Below are 23868 nucleotides of genomic sequence, written 5' to 3'. Positions count from 1 at the left end.
CTCTTCCACTTTTAATTTCATTAATTTAAAAAATGAAAGGTTTTCTCCATTCAATGTTAGTTTTCATTTTCTTTATATATTCCAGTATCACAAAATATCAAAAGGCCAAAAGAAAAGTAGGACTGGAGAGATAGAGAGACAAAGAGTGAGTTTAGTGTCAAAAAGAGTATGAAATTGGCTTTGGTTTCACCTTTCACCTCCCATCTTCTTATCAATGATTAGTGTAAGCCATAAATGTAGAAAATTAAAAGATTTGGTTCTACTCCCTTTTCCAACTTCTTGAACTCTTCCACTTTTAATTTCATTAATTTAAAAAATGAAAGGTTTTCTCCATTCAATGTTAGTTTTCATGTTCTTTTATATATTCCAATATCACAAAATATCAAAGAAGGAAGAGAGAGAAGATTTCGTGGGAAAAAACATAATAAAATATTATTGTTTTTTTACAATATTGTGAACAATACAATTCTATGTTTAGAATTGTACTGTAACAATATTGCAAAAAAATTTGCAATAGTGCTGTTTACCATTCTCTGATGCAGATGGTTTTGGGGTTAAAAATGCTAAATTTCCTTTAGATTTAGCATTAACATTCCCAATGCTAATACTCTAAGGATGACACATCTTGGTATCAAAGACGATACACCGTGTGCCAGATCCAACAACTAATTACAGTTGCACCAAGCAGAACCTGAACTTTTTAGCATAAAAGGCAAAAACAAATAAAGATATTGATTGACATCCTTGCATTGGAAATCTTACAAGAATACATATCCACAAGAAAGTCGACAAAGTCAATCACCGTGGACTTCCAAGTGACAGAAAAAGATCACAGAATGAAGCAGAAAATCAAGCACACCGTAACGTTTGAAAGAACAGATTCCAGAAATTAATTATGCAGAGCATACCAACATAAAAATAATGACACTTAGGACCCTATCAAAATGTATTTCTGTTTTTCTTCCCCTACAACTGTCAGGAAGACTACCAACAGTATCTCTTGGAAACCCTCCAAAAATATATAAAAACCGGATACTGGAGATCCACCCTAATTAACTATAAAATTTGGCGGACCACCCACAACAGAAAAGGCTTCACAGACCCGAAAGAGGTGGACACAATTCCAGAAGCTTTCATGATAGGTCCACCTCCCAGTTTTTCCCTAGACTCAGAATCAGAAAAGTACTTATACATAAGAACCAAATTCTTCTTGAAAAACAAAACATTAAGAGGCAAGAACCACTTGAATGGACTATGCAGGAGTTGTAGAAGTCTCCGTATCCATTGGTTCTGCAGAAGCCGGTGTCTCAGCACTGCCATCTGCTGCCCCCTCAGTGGTGCTGGCATTAGCATCACCTCCTTGAGGTTGCTGCTCCTCACTGGCCTGAGGAGGTGGGGTTGGTGGAGCCTCAGGAGTAGCTGGCTTGGCTGGTGCTGGCCTTGGTTTCGTCATTATTGGTTTACAAAACCTGTCCAAGAAAGTATAATTTCAACATCATCAGAGAATATTACTATATTTAAAGTAGGGAGGACAAGAAAGGTTCAAATTTCCAGAATTTAGGTTGGCAGCTCGGAAATAAATAAATTATGAAAACAATAAATATACTGACACTTCTTTTTTTTTTCCACAACTGCTGAGATGACTTGTTGTGGGTGGTGCACAATAGAACTAATTTCAGTGGTGAGCCCAAGTGAAAGTGTACCAATCACAACTTACCACATCCGTTAGTAGTGAAAAAAGTTGTCCCTAACATTACTCTTAGGAAAGAAGCAACTAAATAATCAAAACATGACAAAATTAAAAACCAGAATCAAGACAAAGCTGAAAATTATAGTAATCTAGAAGAATTTTAACAAGTAAAGCTAAAATTAAATTCATTAAATTCTTTTCAAACAAGGTAAATGGATTAAAAGGTAAAAAGAAAGAAAAGCTACCTGTCCAGTGTTTCAGTCTTCTTTAGCACATCAGCAGATGAGAGAATTGGATTCACATACTTAGGAAGTGAATCCTGTTGGAGCTTTTTGTCTCTCAACCAAGCTTCTGCCTCTACACATTCATTTAGGACCTATAACATACAAAGTATAGTTTGAATTGTGAAGTTAGTTTTCTGTTAATACGTGTATTGTAAAACCGTTTTTTTTTTTTTTTTTTTTTTTTTGGGGGGGGGGGGGGGGGGTGGTGTGTGTGAATTCGAGATCAATTCGGATATTACCTTCTCTTTTTCAGAGATGTCAATGTGATCAAATCTAGGATCATTTGAAACTACTGCTTCTCTGTAGCTATTAACGCAACGAACAAGCTGATCAATTACAGCTCCCCTGTTAACACTCTCTTTGTAACGCTCCTCAATGGGATCACCTTGCTGCAATGTAACACAAATATCAAAATAAGTAATCACTGTCTTTCTGTGTGTGGCTGTATGACAGGGCCAGGAAAGGAAAAAGAAGGGGGTCGGGGGCGAGGAAAGTAGCCATTTAGAAAATCAAACCACGCTTACCTTTTTGAGCTCCTCCAGCTTGGCAATGTAAACGCCTTTGGTTTCATCCTCACCATCTTCGTACAACCAATCTTCTACCTCCTGGAGTATAGTAGTAAACCCTTCCCTCTCCGAATCAGTGACAAATTCCTGATATTTGTCACTAAGCTGAGAAACAGAGAAACAAACAAGAAGTATTAGATTTCTTTTAAATACCACAAGTATTAGTTTAGAAGTCCAAAACTAAAAGCCAGATATTTGTCACTAAGCATACTACCTTGTTTCTCATGTCATAGACATAGGCCTCAACAGCATTCTTCCTGTCTTTTGTTTCTTCCATTACTCTATCTTGCAAAGCCATTTCAAATTCCTTCTCCACTGCCTTTTGCACATCTGCTGGAAACATTCCTCCATACACCAACTCTGCTACAGGGATGTTGGTTTTCTTTACCTTCTTCTTTGGAGCCTCAACCTGCATGTTAAGAACCCACATAATGCCTCAAAAAAAGAACAAATATTTAATGCTATTAAGCATTACAACACATAGATGCAAATGAAATGGGAGATGGAGGCATCACAAATCAATAGGATTAACATTCATTGTGATACTGTATGCAAATAACACAATCATAAGATTCCAAATGCCCTGATGCATGATATAACATAGGAATTCAGTCTAGAAACTTAAAAGAAGAAGAGCAGGAAACAGTCTCCAAGCCCAAGTTTGTCACTCAAGAGCAGACAAGTGGAGCTCAAGTTTGTCACTCAGGAGCAGACAAGTGGAGCTCAATGGTTGAACTAGATGTATTAGCTTATTAACACCTCAATTGGAGCTCTGCTGTTGCAACGATGGTACCAAAGATCCAAGTATCTGCTTTAATAGTTGATTGCTACAAACCAACTTTTTTTTTTTTGATAAGTAGTTGATTGCTACAAACAAACTAAGATAAAAATATTGCAAGTGGGTTCCTGAATGCATTAAAAGCACACCATATCATTTGAAAGCATGCACAAATTCTTATTCTCAATGTAAGCTCTACCTAGATCCCAATAGATATAAACCCTTTGGTAGCTTTCCCAATGTCATGACTCAAATAATGCTTACATACATGCAAATAAGATTTAACAATGAGCTTCATCATGTATATAACATTTTTTTTTTTTTGAGAATCACGTATATAACATTAAGCACACACCACAGAAGAAATTGTTTACTCGTTCAAGGTATGAATACTGACCTTAGTGTCAGCTTCCATCTGTACAGGCTTGTCTCCTGACTCAGGGACACCATTTTCAACCCCAGGAGCATCAGCAGTACCCTTAGCATCTTGCATATTTACATCAGTCTCATTGGAACCTTGGGGAGCAGCATTATTTGGAGCTTCATCAGTATCCATCTTAACATCTTCTTTTGCTGGCTCTTTTGAGACAGGAACTTCAATTTCTTCTTCCTCCAATAGCTAAAACAAACATTAAAAAGAAAAAATAATAATAAGAAATGGTTTGAAGGAAAATTGCCTAATCATAATTAGAGTTGCAAGAAGCTTCCAGAACTTACAGTTGCTGACTCAACAGATACAATTCCATGCAGATTCAAGCGGACTTTAACCTTTAGTTTTGCACGCTCACTTGTAGTAGATTGGAATGGACCAATCTGCACATTCACATCACATAACAGAATTGGCAACACAATAAAAATTGCTAGACAATCATACTGCAGCCCAAATTATTAAAATGTTTAGATTCTAAACATTGCCAGGGTATATTACCGTATATGTACTGATCTTTGCAGGTTGTTGCAGTTCAGCCCCATCAACATATTGTACATCAACAGAGAATGTACCTGATCTGTAGAACGTTAGAGCCTTCACACTTGGTATAGGATTTCCCCTGGGGAAAACAACAGTACTCTGCGGATTGTCTGCAGCCCCGTTCTGAGTACCAGGGGCAGCACCTTTCCATGTCAACGCAACTGAGAACGGGAAGCTCTCGTTGACCTTCAGATCAACAATAAAAAAAACATTGGTATCACAGTAATGCCAAATATAATATATATATATATATATATATATATGCCTTTGATTAAGGTCTAATATTTTTAAGTAAATACCCCCAGACAGATTACATGTATTTAGGGCAGTTTCCCTGGGTTAAAACATGACGAGGAATAACATGAAAACCCCTGAGGATGCCCCTTAATCACTTAATCACTTATTGGCCGTGTGTGACGATGAGCCCTCACTCGCATTAATTTCTTAAAAGCGAGAACTCATTAATGGCCGAGATTAACCTATAATACGCCACAACAAGAGAAGGAAAAAAGGGAATACTGACTAAAGATTTTGACACCCCTAGTAGTGATGAGCAATTTTGTGTGTGTGAGAGCGAGAGAGGGAGAGAAATTCAAGGAGAGCCTAAATGCATGCAAGCATAAATTTTTTTTTTTTTTTTTAAAAGGCAATAAAACCACCACACACATATATTTATAAAAGTATACAATGCTTGGGTATCAACCCTCTGTCCATGAAAATTACCTGAAAGTCTCGTACTTTAAATGTCGGACTAAGAATAGCACATTGCAAAGCACAACCCCTGGCAACACACTCACTTGCATTCATTGTGCGCCTAGGATCCTTTTTGAAGAACTCTGTCAATATCTTAATTATTGCAGGAACACGAGAGCCCGAACCAACCACCTCAACCATGTGGACATTTTCAATAGTAAGACCAGCATCTGCAAGAGCCTTCTCCAAAGGTTGCTTCACACGCTCTAAGATAGGAATGCTGATCTCTTCAAATTCGTCGCGCTTAATGAAGCCTCTTACATCCTTCTCATCCATTAAGCACTCTATATTCAAAGGTGCCTCAGGATTTGCACTAAGCATCTTCTTCAGCTTCTCACAGGCAGCCCGAAGCCTAAGACAAGCTCTTGCATTCTGGAAAACATCAATCTTGTACTGTTCTTTGAATTTTGCAGCAAAGTGCTGGAACAGCGCTTCATCAAAATCTCTACCACCCAAAGATCGATCATACGAATGAGCTAATATTTTCAGCTGCCCCTTTTTAAATCCAGCAATGCAAACTTGCATGCTAGCATGACCAATATCAACAAAGGCAACATTCAATTGATCGGTTTCAGGTAAGTCTGTCTTATAAATACCATAAGCCAAGGCCGTTGCAGTAGTTTCATGTATCAAGTGGAGAGGGTGCAAACCCGCAATTGTGGCTGCATCCAAAACAGCCCTTCTTTGAAGTTCATTGAAATAAACAGGGATTCCAATGCAGCAATCAACAACAGCTGCATTCAAGTTCTTCTCGGCTATTCCTTTCAGATTTGACAATACCATTCCCAAAACTTGGGTAGGTGTAAATGTCTTGGCTTCTCCCAAATACCGTGCGTGAATCAAAGGATACCCATCAGGGCCTTCAGTAACAGCATAAGGCAAAGACTGGAGATCCCTCTGCAATTCAGGATCATTGTACTTCCGACCAATTAACCGCTTTATCTGAGAGATCGAATTCTTTGGGTTCATCATGGTCGACGCAGCTCCTGCTGTTCCAATAAACCGCTGCTTTTCTCCAAAACACACGATAGCAGGAGTCTCACGCTTAGACTCATCATTGAGCACAACATCAATTCCTCTCTGCCTTGCAACGGCCACAATGCAGCTCTCATTGCCAAGATCAAAACCGACAACACTCATGTTCACAAATAAAAAACCGACTTATAACTTAAAATTGGTCTAGTAGGTGGCAAGGTCACAGAAACCTGAACAATAACATAGCTGAGTCACATTCAGTATACTTCTTTTTTTTATTTTTCTCTTTTTTGCTAAAATCAGAATACATTAATTTATAACAATTAAAAACACTCAGAAACAAGGAGAAATTTCAAAAAAATTTCCAACAACACAAACATCATTACCCAGGAAAGAAAAACTCCAAGCAAAATAGATAAACCCCGTTATCAATAACATTCCCAACAAGTTAAAACCTTTCTCTAATGATCTTAAAGCAATTAAAACATAATACATGCACAAGGGAAAACATTTAAAACTTAAGAATATGAACACCAGCGGGCCTAAGCAACTGAGAGTCAAGCTAGCAATCACACAAGCAGCAATAATCTCAACAACAGCAAAAGCAAATCAAATCCAAATGCACTGCTACACAACAATTTCCATACACAAAAAAGCAACATAGAACAATCAAAAATCAAAACCACACTAGAGCAACTCAATACACAATAATCAATTAATCAAAATCATATGATACAAATCTACATTATTTGAACCACAAAAAAACACATTTTACTTGAAGAAAGCAATCGAATCGACGTAAATCCAATCCCTAAACTAACAGAATACCCAAACTTTTCCACCATAATTAATCCAGATTCTCTCTCTCACCAATAAATTCCAAAAAACACAAAAAAGAAAAAGAAAAAAAGCTTTAAACCTAGAAACAGCAAAAGAGCTAGAATCTAAAAGCTGATTAAACAGTAAAACGAAACGAAAAGCAATTCAGCACCTAAAAATCAGCGAATCTAGGAAGAGAAACTCACAGATCTAAACCTAGATTGAGAGAGAGAGAGAAAAAGAGAGAAATCTAAATCTGAAGTGGATTTGAGCTAGGGTTTGGAGACGTACCTTGAGAGCTATCGAACAGAAGGAGAGAGAGAGAGAGAGAGAGAGAATAAGAGAGACGACGAGACGTGTTTGGGGGTTCTGGAAGGCTCTGCGACCAAACGGCTTTTATAAACAGAGAAAAGTTGTGTAGTGTGTGTGTGTTGTTATGTATATGTGTGTGTGAGAGAGAGAGAGAGAGAAAGAGAGCGAGAACTTTAAATAAGGAACCGAGATTTATGAGGCCGAGCGAGGGCTTTGTGTGGAATTTTCTAGTTTCACATTTTTTTCTTTTTCTTTTTTCTTTTTTCTTTTTCTTTTTTTTAATTTGTTGTATTGTTTTGTTGTTTGTTTTTTTGGTTTTTGAAAAAGCAAAAAAATTGGAAGGACTGACTGTGGGGTTCAATGTGGTCCTAGAGATGTCTAGAGAGATACTTTTGCTTCTAGAAAGATCTATGGCGTGAGGGTCTGAAACTGTGAAGGGTTTTGTTCGGTGAGGTGTTTTTTAATTGGCCATTTTGTTTTGTGGGCCTTTGACTGGGTTTTGTTCGTTTTTTTTTTAAGGGTTTTCATTTATGGGTTTTGGTTTTGTGGGCCTTTAACTAGGGTTTTGTTTGATTTTTTTTTTAGAAGAATGTGGGCTGACTTTGGCACTATGGTTCATGCACAAATAAAGACCAGATGGAATTTGTGTGGGCTTGCTTTGCTGGTATTTTACCATTAGGTGAGCATGTTAAAATGTTGTTGTTATCATTATTTTGAAAAATACGAAATTCATTACTCAAGCAGCTACAGCTTACGGGTAGTGAAGCATTACATACAGTTCTAATGGAATGCATTCCAGTAGCATCAAGATGCAACAAAAGAGAGATATCAGCAGAAGGAGGCACACTAAAGGTTACAAAATCCTCGTATTGAAGATATCCTCTTGTTATGCTAAAGCATCCACACATTTATTAGTCTCAGAGAAGATATGATTGATCCTCTTTAATAGGCACTTGCAATAATCCAAAACAGTCAAGAATGAATTATTTGAAGAGAATCAAGAGGCAAATAAATTAACAACAATTTTCTCATATTTCTCTACTTTAAGAAATTAACCTTTACACATGCACATAATTGTGAATAATATTTTGGTATGAAAATGTAAAAGGCAAGCTTTTTTTTTTTTTTTAGTTGAGAATGAGCATGTAAATTTGAGAATGATTGTAATCATGTTCTTTTACTCTACTCCTTTTTTTCTTTTCTTTTTTGGAGAGATACACCCCACTCCTTTTAATATTTCAGTTGAACAATACAATGTTGTACTTACCATATATAAAAAGACTATATAAATCATGAGCAAGACTTAGGTACAGTACTTAAGTGCTGTTCTTTAGGTTTCCATCTTAAAATTATGCCATATGAATTTTTTCTCATAAGTTGGAAGTATATTTTTTAATTAAGTAGCCATATAGCTAAATCTTAAAAGGGGAACCTAAAGAATAGCACCTAAGGTACTGACCTTCTCTGATGGACCATGGACGTAGTCACAAAGGTGGAAAGTTTTATGGAGGTCAACTTCATGTTGGAAACATAACATGAAGGTGTCTTTCTCCACCCATTTAACATTAAGAGGGAAGGAAGGTTTCCATGCTTCAAACACATTACACCTTTAACTATGTTTGTACTTTATACTAGCTGGTTTAGGAGTTACTAACTTGCTGATGAGATTGAGGTTAGAAGGATGTGTTCAAGTTTGTTCAGAGGGAGCTCTAATTTTATGTCAAGACTAGAGAGCTTTTTGGTATTGGATAAAAGGTCTAAGATTCCCATATAGGGCTATCCCATATAGGGCTAGGACACTAGAAGTGGATGGAAAGAAAATTAGATAGGTTTTTATTTTTTGAGAGAGTTTCAACTTATGACGTCTCTAAAATTTCCATATAGGGCTAGGACACCAAAAGTGGATGGTAAGAGAAATTAGATAAATATATATATATATATATATATATATATATATATCTGTGTGTGTGTGTATATATATATTTATTTATTTAAGAGAGTTTCAACCTACTGCGTCTGTTTCTAATGATAACTTATTTTTTTAGAGAGTTTTAATTTATGGCATCCGCTCTTGATAATTGTATAAGAGATCAGTTTTGCATATTTAACCCAAAAAAATCACCCTCGTTAGTTTAGCTAAAATTGTGTTTTTTTGGATTTAGTGATCCTATTTTATAGCCAAAAAAAAAAAAACCTATGTTTTTATTTTATATATATAATTTTTATTTTGAAAATCTAATTTTTAATGTAGGCGGGAATTAAACTCCAGATCTTTTATACAACCGTTAAAGATGTTACAAGTTGAGCTAAATGAAACCCATAATTATACTAAGTGAGTTATAGTTAGCTCAATTGCTAAAGTCTTTTTTCATCGAGTAAGAAATTTAACAACTTAATGATAAAGCGGAATTCATAGGTTAAAATTCTACCATATCTATATTAAAAAAAAAAAAGAATATATATATATATATATACATTACCCTAAAATTTAATGGTATAAAAAAAGGTCAATTCTCAAACAACATTGTTTATGGGGTGTGGGGCCCAAATGATTTATGGGCCAGGCCCATCTATCCGGGGAGAATCCGAAGGCCCAAGCCGAGGAGGGCTACGGCCCAAGCTCGACAAAATAGCCTATGGATACCGCCGAGAACAGCTCAGTCCTCGGCAGACCCAAAGTCCCCCCTGAAAGAAAGGTAAAAACAGTATAGGACTGAAACTAGGAAGAAAGATCTAAAATATCCAGGGAAAGCTGCCCTTACTGCCATTCAATGCTCTGAACCTGACAGAGCCGCATTCTTTGGCTTTTACAACCACCCCCAACGACTTTGAATATGGGCTGATGGGACAAGTATCAATCTTGGAAAGGTTGACCCTATACGTGGACGAAGGACAATGAACGCAGGCGAATATAAAAGGAAAAAACAAGTAACCTAAGGGGGGGGTTGGGAAAAGTGGCCAAAAACCAGAGCCTCCCAGCCCACCTCCAGGAGAAAGACTCCAGGGGTGAAGGAAAACTTAAACTTGTACGAACACTGCAAAAAACCCACCGCTTGTCAACCAGGGCCTAGCCTTCCAAACCCACGCTCTACAAATGATATTGTTAGGGGCCTTTTTACGGGCGAACCCGACACTGTTACGGTCCGCCACGAATCGCGTCCTTACATGGGGCAATACCCATCATCACTACACTATAATTTTTAGCTCTAGCAATTCTTATCTTTTATATATATATATGTATGTGTAAGGACACAATTCTCTGGCGGCCCAATAAGAATGTTGGGCTCGCGCATGAACGATTCCTCACAATATGATTTGTAGAGAGTGGGCTTGAAAAGCTAGCCGTTGGTCACGGGGCGGCGCCCGATTTTGGTTTTAGAGGAATTCGTGTAGAAAAAGGATTTGGGCTTGAACGTTTAAGCCCTACGGCATTGCATCCTATGGGATGGGCCTCCTCGGACTTGATCCGAGGACCATTAGGGTCTTACCCCGGTTACCCGACAATGGGTTTTTTCTGTAATCTCAGGTGTTGTTGAGATATTCTCACCCAGATCATCTCCCTTTTTTGGAGGTGGAATGGGAGTCCCCCCTTCGATTTACTTACTTTCTTCTTTTATACTCGTCTGCATTAACTGTCCTTCGTCCACGTGTAGGGTCAATCTTTACAAGACTGATATTTGTCCCATCAGTCTAATCCCAGAATTGTTGGGGATGGTTGATAAGGCTGCAGAGTACGGCTCTGTCAGGTGCAGAGTCTTATCTGGAAGGGTAGTAAGGATAACTTCCCCCAAGATATTTTGAATCTCCTTACAAATTCGTTCCTATACCAATTTTACCCCTTTATTCCGGTGGGATTCTGGATCTGCCGAGGACTGAACTGTCCTCGGCTGCCTCCCAAAATTGTTTTGTGCTCTGTATTGTAGAGTTTGGGCCACAGCTCTCCTCGGCTTGGGCCTTCGAATTTTCCAAGAGCAACTGGGCCTGGCCCTTAAATTATTGGGCCCCACAGTATGTATGTATTTGTTTTGAGAATTACACAAAAGGATCAAATTTTTATTAGCTTTTGAAATTGAGGCGAAAATTCTTTTATTAAAAAAATTTAAAATTCAAAATTGTGTTGATGGAATTAATATTTATCTACATGAATAAGTACATTTTGTGTTGATTTCAAGTTAAGCAGGTCAAATATGAAATTGTTCCCTATCAACCCTAAACATTAACTCAAAAAAGTTTATATCAAACATTGTTGTCCATTATATATACCAGTTTCATTACATGCGCTTTGGGCGTGCAATGAGGCTTTTTTTGGATTTAGTGATCCTATTTTATAGCAAAAAAAAAGCCTATGTCTTTATTATATATATATATATATATATATATATAATTTTTATTTTGAAAATATAAATTATAAGTGGATAAAATAATTTGAAAATTAACAGTAGAGTGATTTTATTTTTTAGGTAATGTTTTAGTGAGAGTTAGAGTTGTATTTTTACTGGATTGTCCTTTAGTTTTGCCTCTACTTAAACATAGGGCTGTAGGGGCATTTTTGAACAGAAAAAAAGGAAGATCCCAAATAGGAGAAGCCTTTTAAATAGTAATATAATATAGATAATACACTAAGTGAGTTGTAGTTAACTCAACTGCTAAAATATTTTTTCATCGAGCAAGAAAGTTAGTGTTCAACTTGATGCATAGATTAAAACTCTACCATCTCTATATTAAAAATATACTAGCCTCTAAGCACACACTCACGTGCATGCTTAGAGGCTCTTCTATTTTTTGGGTAAAAATTAATAATATGTATTTATTATAATTTGAGATATCTACTTTTTTCAAAAAAAAAAAAAAAAAAAAAAATGATGATGAATACGTGGGGTGAGTTTTTTAGATTGGAGAAGTTTAAAACTAACAAAAGAGTGATCCTATTTTGTAGGGAGTTAGAGAGTAGAAGTAGGAATTTAAATTAACATAAAAGTAAGAGTTTATTATAAACAATAAGACATTTCAACATAGAAGTAGAAATTTATTATTTTTGTCAATTTACTATTTTAACCCCTTTTTTTAAGTTTTAAGTAGGGGTATTTTTTACTGTAAAAATACTAATAACTAACTTTCTTTTGTCAATTTACTATTTTAACCCCATTTTTAAGTTATTGGTTAATTAATTTAGGAGTATTTTTGACAAGAAAAAAAGTAATAACTAACTTTCTGAATCTTCTTAATATATATAGATATAAATATTTACATTACCTTAAAATTAAATGGTATAAAAAAAGCTCAATTCTCAAACGATATTATTTATGAGCAATACCCCTCATCACTACACTGTAATTTTTAGCTCTAGTAATTCTTATCTTATATATATGTATTTGTTTTGAGAGTTACATAAAGACCACCGTGTACGGCAGTTATTCTACAAATATAAGTGCTTGTGGAGAATTTGACAAGCCTAGGGTTCAAATTTTTTTTTTTTTTTTTTTTTTTTTATAGTCAATACTAGAGAACTTTCATTAATTGAGGGATAAACCCAAATTTGCTACATCCATACTGATCTGTGCTGAAATCATTGGGGGAGTATCCTCCACCCAAATTAAACTATCTGGAACATTACAAGCATGCTTTGCAAGCATATGAGCTGCTACATTACAGCTTCTATGAACATGTCTGAACTGCCAAGACTTGAAAGCCTGCAGCCTGAACTTCGCCCCTTCCATTACTTTCTGAATTGAGGATGGGGTATGCAGAGAATCTGAGTTTGCGAGTGCAGTCATGACTGTCTTTGCGTCTCCTTCGATGACAACTTCATTAAGGCCAAGTTCCCTTGCTAACACAATCCCCTCCTCCGCTGCCCTTGCCTCTGCTTCTAAGGGTCCCAAGGGAAAAGGAAGCTTTTTGCTCATAGCCCCCATCAAACATCCTTCCTCATTTCTTACTACCACCCCCACTCCACAACTACCTGCCTCCTTAAACACTGCTGCATCAACATTTACCTTATACCATCCGGCATCTGGGGGTCGCCATTGGGAACCAAGCCGAGGAGGCTGCTTGGGAGTGGTTGAGTTTGAGGTGAAGCCTTGTCGAAACTCCTCCACATACCTGGTCACCTCCTTGACTACTATCTTCCCCGGCTTGAACTTCCCCTCGTGCTTGTAACGATTTCTGTTACACAATATGCTCCATGCCGTCGTTGTAAACACGACCCAATCTATATCTTTTGCTTCCTCTTTTAGCTTCCAAAACACCTCAATGAAATCCCTATGATCATTCTTCCATCTAGGCAGATTGAGACCCGATTCCTTCCAAACCTCAGCAGCAGCCTTACAATCCCATAACACATGGCTCGAAGATTCCGTCTCACCACACCAAGCACAACCATCCCATTTTGACACCTTTCTTCTAGCTAGGCAGAAATTGGTGGGCAGAATGTTTTTGCATGCCCTCCAAAGGAAATGTTTAATTTTACCTGGACATTCGAGCCTCCATATGGACTTCCAAACCTCATCCATTTTTGAGGGATCCGAGCACTCTCCCTTGTCTTCTTTCTCCTTGTTATCCTTGAACATTTTTAGCGCTACTCCATACGCGCTTCTAACGGTGAATATCCCATTGCTTGTCCATGCCCAAATCCTAGAATCATTTGGAAGGCTTGGGCTAATTGGGATTCCCAAAACAGTCTCTACTTCAAAAGGAAGGAAAATACTTCGCACCTTATTGATGTCCCACGTTCTTCTGTCACTATCCAGCAAGTGCTCAACCTTTTCCACTGAAGACTCCTGACTCCTTGGGCTAATTACCTTAAAGGAATTAGGGGTAGGAAGCCATCTATCTCTCCAAATGTCTATGCTCCGTCCATTACCGATACTCCACCTCATTCCTCTCTCCACAACACTTTTGGCTTCCATCAAACTTCGCCACGTATAAGAGGGGTTGTTTCCTACTTGAGCTTCCAAAAAACTTGTACTTTTAAAGTACTTTGCCTTCAGAACTCTATGCAGCAGCGAATCTGGGTTCTGGATAATTCTCCACCCTTGTTTGGCTAGAAGCGCTAAATTAAAAGCCTTGAGGTCTCTAAAGCCTAGCCCTCCCTCCGCTTTCCTTTGGCACATCTTTTCCCACGAAATCCAAGCCATCTTCCTTTCATTTTCCTTTTGCCCCCACCAAAAGTTTCTGACCATGGAGTTTAGCTCCTTGCACAAGGCATCCGGGATCTAAAAACAACTCATCGTGTACGTTGGGGTGGCTTGTGCCACCGCCTTAATGAGAATTTCTTTACCTGCCTTTGAAAGCAACTTGCCTTTCCACCCGGCTATTCTTCTTCCCACTTGGTCTTTTATTCGGTTGAAAGCTTTCTTTTTTCCCCTTCCCACCATAGGCGGCAATCCAAGGTATTTCTCATGTTGTCTAATTATTTGCGCCCCAAATAGCTCCTTGACCCCTTCCATCACTTCACTCCTCGTATTTTTGCTAAAAAAGAGAGATGTTTTCTCTTTAAATCTTACCTACAATTTAGGTAGTAAATTATGCTCTCATGCTCTCGTGCATGTGGAAGCAGTAAGAGTCTTGTAAGGTTATAACTTTTACAAGAGGGCAGTGGCCTCCCGCCGGTGAGGCCTTTTAGGAAACACTATTAGGATGGAAGGTGAACTAGAAGCATTCTGGAAAAAGCTATCCCTTACGGAGGAAGAGGATGAGCAGGTGGTGTTGGGTAGAAATAGCACACTGGCAGCATGGGAGTTGGGTAGGAACTGTTTAGTGATGAAAGTGCTATCCCGTAGAAGCATTTCACTAGATGCAATTAGAAAGAACCTGAGAATGGTGTGGAAACCAAATAAAAGTGTGCAGATTTCCGAGTTAGATGATGAGCTGTTCATGGTGGAGTTCGAGGACGAAAGAGATAAGAAGAAAATCATGGAGATGCGACCTTGGAGCTACGAAAAACAGTTGATTATTTTACAGGAATTCGAAGGGGAGCAAACACCAAAGGAAGTGGTTCTCAAATGGTCTCCCTTTTGGATCCAGATGCATAATCTGCCACTAAAAAGCAGAACGAAGGAAACAGGGTATTCAATCGGTGCAACAATAGGCGAAGTAATGGAGGTGGATGTCGCAGAGAACGGAGTGCAATGGGGGAAGTGCCTGAGAGTCCGAGTGATGGTGGATGTTACAAGAAAATTAATCCGAGGAAAGAGGGTCACCATTGAAGGAGGGGAAGGAAGATGGGTTCAGTTTAAATACGAAAAGATTGCCAAATTTCTGCTATCAATGCGGTTTGTTAAACCATGATATGAAAGACTGTTCTGAGGTGCAGAAGAGGGACGACCAAACTGAGGTGAAGGAGCTGCAGTATGGAGCTTGGCTAAGAGGGGAGATATTCAGAAAGAATGTGAGAGAGATGGATCAAACAGGAAGAAGGGGCACAATGGATAGGTTTAAAGAATCTACTTAAGGGAGTAGTGCTAGGACGGAAGTAGTGGCTCAACGGGCCGGCGGCGACGGAGTGGAATTCAACCAAACCGAAAAAGGGTGGAAGGGGGAGAGCGGGAAACCAGAGTCAAAGATTCCAATCCACGAAGATGCAGACAAGAAGAAAACGCCAAACGGGACAGACGAGGTGATACAGGGCAGTGTGATTATACATGAAAGGGGAAAGGCCAGTGAGACAGAGAAATTGCCAGAGGTCACTTTGCCTATCCTAGGATACAAACCGGTTTTGGAAAAAGAGTCACCAAGAAAAGAAGATGATGAGATGATGTGGGAGACTAGGACAGCACGGCCAGAAAGTCCTAGTTTTGTTTTTAATGTAGGTCAACCTACTGGGGAGCACCAGGACGTGGAAAAGCCCGATAAGGTTGAAGTAGCCCAAGGCCCAATGGCTATGTGTTACAAGGAAGAGGTGGGCTGGATAGCTGAGTGTCTTGGCCCGATGAGTAGGCACTGGAAACGTAAGGCAAGAGAGATTCAGCCCAAAAAGTTAAATGAGCAACCAAGCCCAAGTGAAGTAAAGCCTATAATCCAATATAAGGTAAAACGTGAGAGCACAGTTCCATTGAAGGAGTTGGAATTGAATATCACTGAGGCTAAACGCAGAAAAGGGTGTAAAGAGGGCAAAGCGTCAGGGAAAGAAAATACTACCACGGATGGCGGAGTGGCGGCGACTGCAACGCAGCGCCGCCGAGCTCAATGAGCCTTATAGCATGGAACTGCCGGGGTCTTGGATCATCCCCGGCGGTTCAAACTCTCACCGACGAGGTGAGAAAGAAGAATCCGATCCTGGTCTTTTTATCTGAGACCAAAGCGAGTCTAAGCAAAATGAAGGGGTTTCAAAACAAGATAGATTACACTGAGGGGATTGTGGTGCCTAGCGATGGTAAAAGTGGAGGATTAGCTATGATCTGGAGGAAAGGAACAGAGATAAAGCTGAAGAGTTGCTCGAATTCGCACATAGATGTCGTAGTAGAAGGCGAGCAAGATCAAGTTCCGTGGAGAGTAACTGGTTTTTATGGCCATCTTGAATCGGGTAAGCGGAAAATTTCTTGGAATCTTTTGGAAGTTTTGTATAAACAATGTGATATGCCTTGGGTTGTATGTGGGGATTTTAATGAAATAACCCATGCTGATGAGAAATTAGGATGGCTGGATAGGGATGCAAATCAGATGTGGGAGTTTAGAGAATGTTTAAGCAAGTGTGGTTTAGTCGATTTAGGCTTTGTGGGGCAGAGATATACTTGGTGTAATGGAAGATTGGGGGATCAGAGAACGCTAGTCAGATTAGACAGAGTAGTAGCGAATGAAGCATGGAGATGTATGTTTTCGGAGGCTAGTGCTCACCACTTAGCTATGTCGGCGTCGGATCACTGTATGATTGTTTTATATCTGAAGAGGAAAATGCCAAGAAGACCAGCCAAACGAAGATTTATGTTTGAAGCAATGTGGACCCGTGATGAAAGGTGTAGGCAGATTATTGAGGACGCCTGGGATCCCCTCCGAGCTGATACTGAATTCCAAATCCATGAGCGTCTGAAGAGCTGCCAAGACCACTTGCAAAGGTGGAACAAGGAGGTATTCGGTAATGTCAACAAAACTCTGAGAGTAAAACAACAGCAATTACAAGAGATTGAGGCCCTAAATATGCTTCATGAGACTGCTGAGGAGATAGAGGTTTTGAGGAAAGAAATCAATGAAATCCTGGTAAAGGAAGAAGTGATGTGGAGCCAAAGATCAAGAGCTTTGTGGATGAAATGTGGAGATCGAAATACTAAATTCTTCCACGCAACGGCAACACAGAGACAAAGGAAAAACAGAATTGAAGGCCTTTGGGGAGCAGATGGGATGTGGCAAGAAGAGAAAGAAAGGGTTGAGGAAATCGTTTTGGAGTACTTTGAAAAAATTTATAGTACGGAGCATACTAGTGAGTATGAAGTAAAGGTTGAAGATGTTGAAAGGTGTATTACACCGGAAATGAACAAGCATTTACTCGAGACCTTTCGAGCGAAGGAAGTCAGACATGCTCTCAACCAGATGCATCCGACAAAATCTCCTAGCCCCGACGGTATGTCCCCTCTTTTCTATCATAAATACTGGGAGTTAGTAGGTCCTTATGTGACAAAGTGTGTTTTACAAATTCTAAATTCTGGTAGTTTACCTTGTGTGTTGAATGAGACATATATATGCTTAATCCCAAAAGTGCAGTGTCCTCAGAAAGTTACGGAGTTCAGGCCGATCAGCTTGTGCAACGTAATATATAAGATAGTGTCCAAAGTGTTAGCAAATAGGCTGAAAAGAATACTGCCAAAGGTTATAGGAGAAGCTCAGAGTGCTTTTGTTTCAGGGAGACAGATTACTGACAATGTTTTTGTAGCCTTCGAGACTATGCACAGCATAAAATCTAAAAGGAAAGGAAAAACAGGATTAATGGCTGTCAAGCTTGACATGAGCAAGGCGTACGATAGAGTCGAGTGGAAGTATCTTGAAGGGGTGATGAGGAGAATGGGCTTCCAGGAAAAGTGGATTCAACTTTCCATGATGTGCGTGAGAACAGTGTCTTACTCAGTTCTCATTAATGGAGAACCGAAAGGACGAATCGTTCCTACTAGGGGACTGCGTCAAGGAGACCCTATATCACCCTATCTCTTTTTGTTATGCGTGGAAGGGCTTTCAGCCATGTTTCGAAGGGAGGTTCGATTGGAGAGGATCAGAGGGGTGTCGGTGTGTCGGGGTGCATCCCAAATATCCCACTTATTCTTCGCCGATGATAGCATAATTTTTTGTAAAGCAACCTTGGAGGAGGCCAATCGGGTGAGCCAAGTGTTAAAGGATTATGAGAGGGAGTCGGTTCAAATTTTTATTAACTTTTGAAATTTAGGCGAAAATTATTTTATCAAAGAAGTAAGTTCCTTTCCCCCCCACCCCAAAAAAAAAGAAAAGATAGGGTATTTTTGGTCATGAAAACTGGAACAAACCCTAATCACTTCTAACCTTAAATAGTTATATAGCCGTAACTCCCTCCCCCTCTTTCTAGTTTTGTTGAGGTTACTTTGATCTCTCTCTCTCCTCCGATCACTCTTTCCCCCCTAGGGCTGTCTCGCTGTTTAGCCAGCACCTCTGATTACTTTCTGCTCTAACTATTTGAGAAAGGTCGCATCTTCTTCACTACAGTCAAGTCCAGGTAATCATTCTAAGGCTTTCTTAACTAATACCCTGTTTTATTTATGCGTTTCGAGTATGACATAACATCTTAATTTTTCGTGGAGTTTTGATAAATATTGTGTTGTTTTTGGGCATGTAGTTTTGATAGGTTAATCTCGGCCATTAATGGGTCCTCGCTCTTAACAAATAATTAATGCGAGCGGGGGATCATCGTCACTCACGGGCCAAAAGTGATTTTAAGGGGCATCCTCAAGGGGTTTTTATGTTATTCCTCTCTTATGTTTTAACCCAGGGAAACTGCCCTATATACATGTAATCCGTCTGGGGGTACCTATTTACTTTTAACATATTAGACCTAATCAAACTCATTTATTATTTATTATTTTTTTATGGAGGAATGGTTCCAGCAGATGTGCAAAAGACATTGGAGAATGGCTTTGCAAGATAGAGTAATGGAAGAAACAAATGACAGGAAGAATGCTGTTGAGGAGGCCTATGTCTATGACATGAGAAACAAGGTAGCATGCTTAGTGGCAAAAAATATCTGGCTTTTAGTTTTGGACTTTAGGCGTCTACATTGCCAGGCTGGAGAATTGATTCCAGCAGATGTGCAAAGGTGTTTACATTGCCAAGATGGTGATCCCATTGAGGATCGTTACAAAAGAGAGTGATAACCGAGAGCTGTAATTGTTCGTTGCATTAATAGCTACAGAGAAGCAGCAGTTTCAAATGATCATAGATTTGATCACATCGACATCTCTGAAAAAGAGAAGGTAATATCCGTACTGATCTCTAATACACATGTATTAACAGAGAACTAACTTCACAATTCAAAACTATACTTTGTATGTTATAGGTCCTAAATGAATGTGTAGAGGCAGAAGCTTGGTCGAGAGAGAAAAAGCTCCAACAGGATTCACTTCCTAAGTATGTGAATCCAGTTTTCTTCTCTGCTGATGTGCTAAAGAAGACTGAAACACTGGACAGGTATGTTTTCTTTCTTTTTACCTTTTAATCCAATTACCTTGTTTGGAAAGAATTTAATTTTAGCTTTATTTGTTAAAATTCTGCAAGATTACTATAATTCACGATTTGGTTGATTCTGGATTTTATTATTTAGTTGCTGCTTTCGTAAGAGTAATGTCAGGGACAACTTTTTTTCACAACTAACTGAGGTTGTAAGTTGTGATTGGTACACTTTCACTTGGGCTCACCACTGACATCAGTTCTATTGTGCATCAATCACAACATATCATCTCAGCAGTTATGGAAAAAAAAGGGCAAAACTACAATGTTAGTCCGTCAAGTTTACCCACTGAGTGCTATTAGTTGAAGTTTGAAATGAGCACTATTAGCCCTCAATGTTTCAAAAATGAGCATTATTTGTCCTTCTATTCACTTCCATTAGCTTGTTAACTATGTATCTAACGGAATAATGATGTGACATTTTTTAAACGATGTGTCATCTTATTATTATATTTAAAAATTACACATCATAAACTTTGACCTGAACCCGTTTAAAGTGTTATTATCCATCCAATTCAACCAAATTAACCCTTCACACCCAAATCTAAACACAACTAATAATAAATCTGAGAGAGAGAGAAAACACGATCTGAGAATCTCTAGGCTCCACCTCCCTTCACCGATTTAACAGAGCTTCGCCCACCCATTCTTTCGATGCTAAAAAGTTCAGGTCCTGCGTAGTGCAACTGTAATGAGTTGTTGGACATAATGGTATTGTGTTTGATACCGTGATGTCCATCCTTATAGAGATACAAGTGCTATTTTTAGCAAATTGTGATATTCAAGTCATCTGTCATTCATTACAAATTATAATGACCCTTTTAAAGTTAAGTATGTCCATTAATACAGGAAGCGTACAGCTTAGATCCATTGGAAGCTTTTAGCTGGTTCTAGATTATGGCTGCTAGCTTACTGCATATATGAATAAATTTGATTGTTCAATATATAGCGATGCGCCGTGCCTACTCTAGTTTGGCCATTGGAATTTGGAATGGCACTCGTAGTTGTAACTTGTAATGCAATGTTTTAGATTTTTATGTTTCTAATCCTTTGATCCCTATTCTACTTTACCCTATTATTCATCCTTTCGCTATTTTTATATAAACTTTCAATCACTATATTTTGATTTCTAAATGAAATTATTATGGGGTTTTCCAATGGAACTCTTGCCACTTCATTTTAGACCAAACTTTAGAGATCTAGCAATTAAAAGTTGGTATGCTGAAATTTGATTGAATCAAACCACAAACGATAAAATATAATTTTACTTTAAAATTAACAAAATACGTGTCTTATAATAAGATAACAATGGAAAATTCTAGAAGATATGAAAGCAAGGAAAGAGAAGTAGAACACTATAGAGAGTGAGAGAATTGTGTGCTCTGGCCAGACGGCCACTGAGAATCAAATGACTATATTTTTTCATTCACTTGCGATTCATAACATATTACAAAGAAACTCATATTTGGAGTACTTAGAGCATTAGCATCAATATGTGTAAAATTTTTCTTATATTTTAGCATAAAAACCTATTTTTCTATTTTATACAACCAGTTTACAAAAACACTCACATCAGATTATCTATGTTACACATTCTTTTATTTAAATAATACTTTCTCACCTTTTTATTATTATTTCACACCTATCCATCCACGGCCCCACCACCTTACCACACTCCAATAATTACTTCTTTGAACTCTCTCTCTCTCTCTCCCCTTCTTCTTCTTCTTTCTCATGCATTTTTTCTTCATCTTCTTCTTCTTCTTCTGCTATTTTAGTTTGATTATGGGCAGTGATTTTGGGTTTGCAATTTGGATGGTTATTTTAGGCATTATTTGTCCTTCTATTAACTTCCATTAGCTTGTTAACTATGTGTCTAACAGGATAATGATGTGACATTTTTTAAACGATGTGTCATCTTATTTTAGATTTAAAAATTACATGTCATTAAACTTTGACCTGAACCCGTTTAAAGTGTTTTTGTCCGCCCAATTCAACCAAATCAACCCTTCACATCCAAATCTAAACACAACAAATGATCAACCTGAGAGAGAGAAAACACGATCTGAGAATCTCTAGGCTCCACCTCCCTTCACCGATTTAACAGAGCTTCGCCCACCCATTCTTTTGATGCAACCTCTAGTGGCAACTCTTTAACGGATACATCTGCAAAACCATTCATCAATCATTTATCTGTGGAATAAAGTATTTGACGTCAAATACATCTGCAAAACCACAGGTAAAACCAAATGATTATGAAAATTGGAAGGATACTGTCTCGTAGAAAGAAATTTTTTAAATGATAAAAAAAATTAAATGAAGAAGAAGAAGAGGACAAACAACAGTGCTGTTGTTGCTTTTGTAATCCTTTTAGCCATTGACAATTTGACACATGATATCATACAAATAGAAGCATTTTATATGATTAAACTGTAGAACAAAGAGGTCTCATTCTTTTCAGTTCATCCATTTTTAACTTATATTTTGTTATTGATCATTTAAAGTACTTTCATTAGTCGATTGGAGAATTCGAGGCCACAATGAAATGAAACTAGTGCAGGATTTCAGAGGGGGGAGGGTGGATGGAGCTCTAAAGGATCAGCAGTGGGAGGCAGAGATCGAGATTCTCAAATCGTGTTTTCTCTCTCTCTCTCAAATCTTCTTTGGTTTGTTTTGTTTGGATCTGTATGTCATGGGTAATTTTGTTTGAATTGGATTGGGTCAAAGTGTAATGTTGTGTAATTTATAAAATAAGGTGCCACATCATTTAAAAATGATGTTCCGTTAGACACATAAGCAAGAAAACTAACAAAAGTTAAAAAAGGACCAATAGTGCTCATTTATGAAACTTTAGGGACCAATTGTGTTCATTTCAAACTTCAGGAACTCATAGAGCTCAGTAGCTAAACTTTAGGGACCAACAATGTAGTTTTGCCAAAAAATAATGTGTCAGTATATTTATTGTTTTCATAATTTATTTATTTCCCAGCTGCCAACCTAAATCCTGGAAATTTGAACCTTTCTTGTCCTCCCTACTTTAAATATAGTAATCTTCTCGAAGGATATTGAAAGTATACTTTCTTGGTCAGATTTTGTAAACCAATAATGACGAAACCAAGGCCAGCACCAGCCAAGCCAGCTACTCCTGAGGCCCCACCAACCGCACCTCCTTGGCCAGTGAGCAGCAGCAACCTCAAGGAGTTGATGCTAATGCCAGCACTGCCGGCAGCAGATGGCGGTGCTGAGACATCGGCTTCTGCAGAACCAATGGATACGAAGACTTCTACAACTTCTGCGCATGGTCCTTTCAAGTGGTTCTTGCCTCTTAATGTTTTGTTTTTCAAGAAAGAATTTGGTTCTTATGTACAAGTACTTTTATGATTCTAAGTCTAGGGAAAAACTGGGGGGTGGACCTATCATGAAAGCATCTGGAGTGTGTCCGCCTCTTTCGGGTCTGTGAAACCTTTTCTGTTGTGGGTGGTCCGCCAAATTTTATAGTTAATTAGGGTGGATCTTCAGTATCCGGTTTTTATATATTTTTTGAGGGTTTTCAAGATATACTGTTGGTAGTCTTCCTGACAGTTGTAGGGGAAGAACAAGAGAAATACATTTTGATATGGTCCTAAGTGCCATTGTTTTTATGTTGGTATGCTCTGCACAATTAATTTCTGGAATCTGTTCTTTCAAAAATTATGGTATGCTTGATTTCATGCTTCATTATGTTATCTTTTTCTGTCACTTGAAGTCCACAGTGATGATTTTGTCGACTTTCTTATTGATATTTATTCTTGTAAGATTTGCCGTGCAAGAATGTCAATCATTATTTTTATTTTTTTTGATAAGTAATCTTTAGTCCTTTGATGCTAAAAAGTTCAGGTTCTGCATGGTGCAACTGTAATGAGTTGTTGGATCTGGCACACGGTATCGTGTTTGATACCATGATGTCCATCCTTGTAGAGACGCAAGCTCTATTTTTAGCAAATTGGGATGTTCAAGTCATCTGTCATTACAAATTACAATGACCCTTTTAAAGTTAAGTATATCCA

At 38.2% G+C, this 23868-nt stretch overlaps 1 protein-coding gene and 1 long non-coding RNA gene across 5 annotated transcripts; one reads left to right on the top strand and one right to left on the bottom strand.

The window, feature by feature from the left end:
• Positions 1-708: 708 nt before the first annotated feature.
• LOC115988835 (heat shock 70 kDa protein 15-like) lies at positions 709-7307 on the bottom strand. Its single transcript, XM_031112454.1, has 10 exons — positions 7127-7307; positions 5012-6246; positions 4247-4474; positions 4036-4131; positions 3716-3937; positions 2755-2949; positions 2499-2645; positions 2214-2363; positions 1936-2066; positions 709-1469 (listed from the first exon to the last, which is right to left on the bottom strand). The coding sequence occupies exons 2-10, from the start codon at positions 6179-6181 to the stop codon at positions 1253-1255; spliced, it is 2556 nt and encodes an 851-aa protein (XP_030968314.1). The 5' UTR covers positions 6182-6246; positions 7127-7307; the 3' UTR covers positions 709-1252.
• Positions 7308-18565: 11258 nt separating this feature from the next.
• LOC115988833 lies at positions 18566-23496 on the top strand. 4 transcript variants are annotated; one of them, XR_004091674.1, is made up of 4 exons: positions 18566-18815; positions 18936-19569; positions 19653-19783; positions 22912-23496. It is a non-coding gene; the product is annotated as an uncharacterized LOC115988833 (long non-coding RNA). The 4 variants fall into 4 exon arrangements; XR_004091676.1 differs by having other exon boundaries at positions 18568-18815; positions 19204-19569; XR_004091675.1 differs by having other exon boundaries at positions 18569-18815; positions 19207-19569.
• Positions 23497-23868: the final 372 nt, after the last annotated feature.

Source organism: Quercus lobata, chromosome 5 (genome assembly GCF_001633185.2).
Source record: "Quercus lobata isolate SW786 chromosome 5, ValleyOak3.0 Primary Assembly, whole genome shotgun sequence".
Taxonomy (NCBI): domain Eukaryota; kingdom Viridiplantae; phylum Streptophyta; class Magnoliopsida; order Fagales; family Fagaceae; genus Quercus; species Quercus lobata.
Note: the sequence above shows the minus strand (reverse complement) of the source record. Positions and strands in the feature narration are given on the sequence as shown.

Coding starts and splice junctions, on each gene's coding strand:
- LOC115988835 (XM_031112454.1), bottom strand. CDS start 6,181: ATGAGTGTTGTCGGTTTTGATCTTGGCAATGAGAGCTGCATTGTGGCC. Junction 2,646..2,754: donor TCTATGACATGAGAAACAAG/GTAGTATGCTTA, acceptor TCTGTTTCTCAG/CTTAGTGACAAATATCAGGA. Junction 2,364..2,498: donor AGCTGGAGGAGCTCAAAAAG/GTAAGCGTGGTT, acceptor GTTACATTGCAG/CAAGGTGATCCCATTGAGGA.